This window comes from Haliotis rufescens, unplaced genomic scaffold (assembly GCF_023055435.1).
Source record: "Haliotis rufescens isolate VD_foot unplaced genomic scaffold, xgHalRufe1.0.p SCAF_428, whole genome shotgun sequence".
In the NCBI taxonomy this organism is placed as follows: Eukaryota; Metazoa; Mollusca; class Gastropoda; order Lepetellida; family Haliotidae; genus Haliotis; species Haliotis rufescens.
In genome coordinates, this window is record NW_025964144.1 from 1 (window position 1) to 7,306 (window position 7,306).

Consider the following 7,306-nt stretch of genomic DNA (forward strand, 5'->3'; position numbering starts at 1 on the left):
CAATATAAATATTTCATAAGAAACATCTTGTGAATGATTTAAACATTAAGAAATGACTAGACTATAATGAATTGATATAACCCCAATTTATACCTTTACCCAGGAAAAATTAATGTTCCAATGATCTTGTCAGTTAACTGCACCATGATCATCTGCTGTAGCATTTTCACTGATTTGTTGGTCCGGTTCCGGGTAGTCCGGTTTTAGAAAATAAAGTCCGGACTTTTTACTATCAACCGGAAGTCATAGAAAGCGGCAAATACAACTTCACTTGTGGGAGTTGTCTTCGATACAGTGTGAAAACAAAATGGGACATTTCAAGCACAGATGTTTGATAAACCGCTATTTTGTCATTGACACACATGGCGTTCTACTTACGACCAACGACTGGCCATGTTTCACTGCAGAAACTGCATACGTTTGCTGTGAATCGATTGGAGTTCTTACTAAAAATTCACCAGGCAGGAGGAGATCGCCTTCGACTTGTTGATATCGCTAACAACCTTCAGACAGTAGCCGACTCCGACTGTTTGATAGAGGGAACACAGAAGGATAATATTTCACATTTTATATTAAGGTATCATAACATTTGATGGTTTACTTGGTCACGTATTAATTTAGTTTTAATATAATTGTGAAAAGATTTTTGTTACAAACACATGATCCTTCCAAGCAAGCCCAGCTGGCCAACATGGGCCAAGTGACACGTGATCATGGTCTGTGTACGTGTCACTCAACATTAGTTTCCTTCCATTTCAGACTTCTATTTGTTGCTGATCAAGAAACCACAGATTTTTTCTTGCAAGCAGAAACTCAGCTGTTCCAGTTTCGATTTTCCTGTCTTACAGAAAAAGAAATTTACAGGCTTTTAAAATCGACAACAAAACATGTCCAAACCACTGAAAAACCATGTGCAGCAACATACAATGAAGCAGACATCCATCATGTTGTAAGTATTCTCCAGGCGATCAAACAGTCGGCAGGAACATGGCAGAATGCTGCCAACCAGTACATGACCGGGAGGAATGTTCAGTACTTTCAGGTGCCCTTCCAAGCCGTTACCTCCCTTGTTACCAACAGAAATGTTGTGTTGCACAGGGGAATGGCAATGGTGCATTATGACAACCTCGATGAAGTGTTGACTGGAGTGTTCAGGTCAGTATTACAACTAACCTTGAAACAAGCAAGCAAGGCAAGAAGAGCTGCACTGCAGGATGTCAGGATGAAGAGATGTGCAAAGATGTTGAAGGTACAGTTGGCCAATACAGACCGAAACAGTATCGTGAATTGATACCCTTGAGTTTATACAGGGTATTTGATTACAGTGACAACAAATAATAGAGTTCACAACATTTTCCTAAGCCTGAGAAAAAGAATCTGCTGATGAAGAAACATCATTTGATTATTGTAACATTTTAATATTTATCATTAGACATTGTAAAGCAGTTTTCCAGTGGAAATTGTATGTTCATGGACTTTTCAGGGAGCAGTTTGTGAGTTAATTTGTTTCATAGATCAACACATTATTCAACACTTTTAACTGAATATATAGTTTGATTGATACAAATTTGATGTGGACATTAATTGAATGAAGGTTCTACTAGTCTATTTACAGAGCAAAAGTTCCCATTTCACTGAACTGGAACAATCTGTCCTGTTTGTCACATGATCAAGTGGACCAGTCGGAGTACATGTTTCCTCTCTGTATGTCCAGCCTTCACAAAGCACTGCGAACAAACCACCGACTCAAACACAATGACAGGGTATGGGATCTCTGTAGAATCATTGCCACTGTTGAAACAATGGCACATCTTTCATCAGTAGACCACCACTGGGATCAGTATTGCATGGGGAAATGCTTTGTGTAAATATTATCCAACATTTAGTGTTAACCTTGTTTTGCTCACTGCTGAGATATCAGTAAGGTTGGTCTTGAAGTTGAATTATTGATAGATTTATGTTTTTAAGGTGTTTATGCCAGGCCGGATGGCAATCTCAGTAAAATCAGACCTCAGTTCTTGCTACCGCATAAACAATATCTGAGGACATCCCATTACGGGTCGTGTCTGAATGAGAATGAGATTGGTGAGATTGGTGGTTACAACACAGAGAGTGCCTTAAAACGCTGCAGCAGCTCACACTGTGACCACATGATCCACATCTTAGTTGTCTCTTTTCTAAACTAAACAAGAATGCAGTATTCATGGTAATGGCCACCTATTCTGCCCCTGAATTGTGAAATTGGCTCTGGTTTATTATTGACCACAATATACAATGGTGACAGGAGTTATTTTATATTTTATTTTAACTGTAAAAAGATGTGTTTGACGAGACTTTTTCCAGCAAGGACACATTTTTGTAATGTCAAGCACTGATGAATATGCAGTTTCCTGTCACAAACTTCTTATATCATGTGTATATGGACTCATGCTGATTGTTGTCAGACCTGACAAATTTAATTATTTCAAGTTAAGTACAAGGACTAGGGTTCACATTATTAAATATACTAGTGTGAAGCAGACTTACTAACAATAACATCTGATCACATTACCATGGTTACTTAATGACAAAAGAGGCATGAATGTTTAGTAAGACATGTGCAATGGTGTATCTCATCAAGTAAAGACAGAAGGGAAGATACATGGCGTTTTTCTTCACCTGTAGGTTATCATGGGCAATAAAATTATGTGAGTTTGGTGGGGAAGAAAAATGTTAAAAGGTTTTCTCTATGTGTCAGGGTTACCTTGCTTTGTGTGTCTTCATTATCTAAGGGTGACCTGGCTTGGCTGTCTTCATTATTTCAGGGTGACCTGGCTTGGCTGTCTTCATTATCTCAGGGTGTGGAGGATGCTGATGGTGATCAGTGACAAGTTTGTCTCACCCAGGCCTGACTACTCATCACAGATATCTAGCATGATGTTTACCACATACTGCTCACAGAATCCAAACATGAATGTGTGTCAACCTGTATAGGAATAGACATCATTCCATTATTTTCTGTGGGTAACTATGTGTGATGTTGCAGACTGGCATAACCATCCCCTCCCCATGTTGTGTAGGTCCAGTACAGCCTGTTCCTGAAGGAGGTGGGGATGCCTGTGCACCAGGCCATCAAGTTGTGGAAGCAGGAGTACTCACAGCCAAGTCATGTCCCCGGGACGGGTCTCCACAGCTGGCAGGCTGATGAGTGCAGATATACATACAGCATCAGACACCTGTACGGCCTGGAGGGTGCTCGTCGCAACTACCGCGGACACTGCTGTGCTTCACTTCAGGTGAGACGGAAAGAAGATAGATCCCCCACAAACATGGTTGCTTTTAAACTGCAACTTCAAAGTAAGAATCTGACATCCCCCATATGTCGGAGAAGCGAAAATAGCCATCTTCCCAAGCCAAGGGCATAAACTAAGAGTCCAGTTTCCACCCTTGCCGAACTAGGCTTGAATTTCCAGGTTTGATTGTAGCACCACCAGTGGCTGTTAATAGTGTTATGATTTTATCCTTTTTATGTCCCCCTATTGACCATCTCTCATATCACTTGCAGTTGTTTCAAACAAAATGGTGGCGCCCAGTCAAGACAATCTGATCAATAACCAAGATCTATATTGTAATAAAACAGGTCTTACATATGCGAAGTGTATCATATCACTTGAGCATCTTGATTAAAATCATGAAAGATATGGAAAATATCTTTCGACACCCAGTTGCTGTACACATGATCCTACAGTCGACCGAAATCTGCACATTGTAATGCATGTTGTTTACAAACTGGATGTCTAGTTCATTACATGATTTTGATTGGACTATGTATAGACCTCTGGTCCAGCCAAAATGTAACACCAGAATTCCAGCAGAGTTCAGCAAGGGTGGAAACTGGACTTTTATAGTCAGTTGACGCCCTTGCCTCAGGAAGATGAAGCTGACAACCTTGTTCATTGTGCTATGAAATAAATAGTAACAGGGGTGTTTCATAATTATGTTGCTTTGGCAACAGGAATAATAAAAACTACAATATGTTTACTGTGTTATATCTGAAATTGAAATTTTGAATATTGAATATGAATGGGTTCATTGGTGTTACATTTAAATATTTAGTGATTAGTTGTTGCTGTTTCAAGTTGATTGTTTTTGTACTGCAGTGCTGTAGTACAGGTGGTGTTCCATACTGTAGTGGTGTCAGGGTTGGAGAAAGCACATGCCTGACTTGCCTGACTCAATGCATGAGATCGTGTGACAAACACAAATCAGCTTTTTAGCTGGTTTTAGTTTGATTGTGGTTTAGAAATGGATCTTGATCATCACAATGAAGTAACACAGAACACAAATGAGGTTGAATGTTTGCATTGTATTTTACAGAGACGCCAACTTGGTCCAGCAGAGCAAGGAGGATGCCCATTGGTGCATTTTGACAACCATCACCTTGGTAACCTCCTGACCAATGCTGGCATTCTGGAGGCAGACCAAGCAGTGATTCTACACCTGAAATCCTCTGATGATCCATGTGGAGCCTGTGCTGTGTATCTCAGGCACCGGGCTGAGGCCTACTTGGACCAGCAGGGTATTGCTGGAAGGAGAGACAGGCAGATGCAAGGATGTCAACCTCCTGCCCATCAGATACTAAACAGACACAGGGAATATCATGTTGGTGACTGTGGACACTTGCAGAAGACATCGGGAAATGAAGGTTTGTACAGAATAAAGGTGCCTGGACAGGATGGTGACATGTGTGATGACAGCGAGGTAGAGGGACAGGATGGTGTCGTGTGTGACGATATCGAGACAGATGGGGAGGATGGTGAGGTCATACTGGTCAGTGTTCATACAAAACACAGAGGTGCGAAGAGAAGTCTGTCCATCCGATCAGAGCGTGTCAAGAAGCAAGTGTTGTGGTATGAGAGAGGGAAGCTGGCCGTGCAGGGCGACAGAGCTGTGATGGAGACTAGCGTTGTATGTGTCACAAGCAGTGATGATGTTGCTGAGAGTGTCACAGATGGGGCTCAGTCAGGGTCAGACAGTTGGGTGTTGTGCCAAAAGAAATTAAGCCGTGAAGAACAAGTTAAAAACTTGAGGCAGACAACCCAATCAGAGACAAGCTTTCATAACTCTCTCGTGACCATTTCAACAACCCCCACCACCAGTAGGCCATCAGTGCCACTGGAACATGAACATGGTTTTGAACATAAGCTGTTACAAGATCATGTCTGTAGTGCTGACACACCTGTAACTGTAGCAGGAGACATCATGAATTGTGGTAGCTGTGCGCCGTCTGCTGCAAACCCTCCTGTGCCACCCATTACAGTGGCTGGTGTAGACACTGTGAGCTGTTTTCAGCATGATGTTTGTCCGTCACAGACTGGGAGTAACACTCAGCTGGGGAGACTGGATAGAGCTAGAGTGAGATTGCAGCATCTCAGTGACTTTCATATTCACAAACCTGTGGACTTTTACACTTGTTTTAAGGAGCTGGTAGAAGGGTTGAAATCCAGGGTCAAAGAATGTCAGTAATCATGTTTAACATCAGTAATATGGATAATGTTACATTTTAGTGGCAGGAACGAACAATTTAATGTTTGAAAAGCAGGAATAATGAACATGGTCAATGAAATGAATTGATTTTCCGTGTTAGGCCACAACAAAATAAATAGTTGTTCATTGGAAACAATATTTCTAAGGCCAAAATTACAGAATGATTACCAAAAACTCCCTTCCAGAGGACTTAAGAATAAGAAATAGCTATCTCTATCTCTATACTGAACTGTTTTGACGTGAACATATGTGGTCCTTAAAATAGTATTTAAGCAAAAACTTGTCTGTCCATTGACAAAAGAATCAATGAATTAAGTTTTCAATTTGTAATCATAATTTTGTTTTAAAATGTTTATTTCTTGTAATATGAACCTTTTACCTTGTTTTAACATGTTAAGGAACAACATACTTATTTTAAAACTTCATATGATGCTTTTTGAAGTACCAAATACTGAAAAATGAAATTAAATGGAAACCTTAAAGTGTTCAAACATTGTTTCTCAACGAGTGTTTTAGACCATGTTCTTGTTAGAAGTAAACTCCCATGACCTTGTTAGGTCAGTGTATACAATATGAATATGTGGTATTAGCATACCTCGTTGTGCACATCAGACTATGTATTAATTGTCTACAATGAGTGTAGAACATATAGGCCATGCCTTATGTTGGAGCAGGCTTTGGGGTTTGTACAAAGGGTAGGTTTACCTATATTTTGTGGAAAAAAAAGAATTAAATAACAGACATGTACATTTTAGATTTTTGTTTCCTCCTTCAAATAGTTATGAAGGTCGCTGTCTAGCAGCAGTTTTGTAGTGGCCTGTTAACTATGTGGTCATCATTATAGTTCAGGGGACATATTATATAAGTTGTCCGTGCAACAACCACAGGTACTAATACTAACATAGTTATACAACTAGTTGATCACCGCATAATCAAAGAACCAGTGAGTCTGTAATCACAAGGTTATACAACTAGTTGATCACCACATGATCAAAGAACCAGTGAGTCTAACCATGAGGTTATACAACTAGTTGATCACCACATGATCAAAGAACCAGTGAGTCTAACCATGAGGTTATACAACTAGTTGATAACCACATGATCAAAGAACCAGTGAGTCTGTAACCACAAGGTTATACAACTATTTGATCACTACATGATCAAAGAACCAGTGAGTCTGTAACCACGAGGTTATACAACTAGTTGATCACCACATGATCAAAGAACCAGTGAGTCTGTAACCACGAGGTTATACAACTAGTTGATCACCGCATAATCAAAGAACCAGTGAGTCTGTAATCACAAGGTTTTACAACAAGTTGATCACCACATGATCAAAGAACCAGTGAGTCTAACCATGAGGTTATACAACTAGTTGATCACCACATGATCAAAGAACCAGTGAGTCTAACCATGAGGTTATACAACTAGTTGATAACCACATGATCAAAGAACCAGTGAGTCTGTAACCACAAGGTTATACAACTATTTGATCACTACATGATCAAAGAACCAGTGAGTCTGTAACCACGAGGGTATACAACTAGTTGATCACCACATGATCAAAGAACCAGTGAGTCTGTAACCACGAGGTTATACAACTAGTTGATCACCACATGATCAAAGAACCAGTGAGTCTGTAACCACGAGGTGACACAACTAGTTGATCACCACATGATCAAAGAACCAGTGAGTCTGTAACCAGAGGTTATACAACTATTTGATCACCACATGATCAAAGAACCAGTGAGATGATCAAAGAACCCGTGAGTCTGAAACC

At 40.2% G+C, this 7,306-nt stretch overlaps 1 protein-coding gene across 1 annotated transcript; it reads left to right on the forward strand.

Annotated features, from left to right (window-relative positions):
* The first annotated feature begins 248 nt into the window (after positions 1 to 248).
* LOC125372562 (DNA primase large subunit-like) lies at positions 249 to 6,273 on the forward strand. The gene is made up of 5 exons (XM_048382971.1): positions 249 to 577; positions 760 to 1,249; positions 1,605 to 1,763; positions 3,060 to 3,275; positions 4,357 to 6,273. The coding sequence occupies exons 1-5, from the start codon at positions 363 to 365 to the stop codon at positions 5,503 to 5,505; spliced, it is 2,229 nt and encodes a 742-aa protein (XP_048238928.1). The 5' UTR covers positions 249 to 362; the 3' UTR covers positions 5,506 to 6,273.
* Positions 6,274 to 7,306: the final 1,033 nt, after the last annotated feature.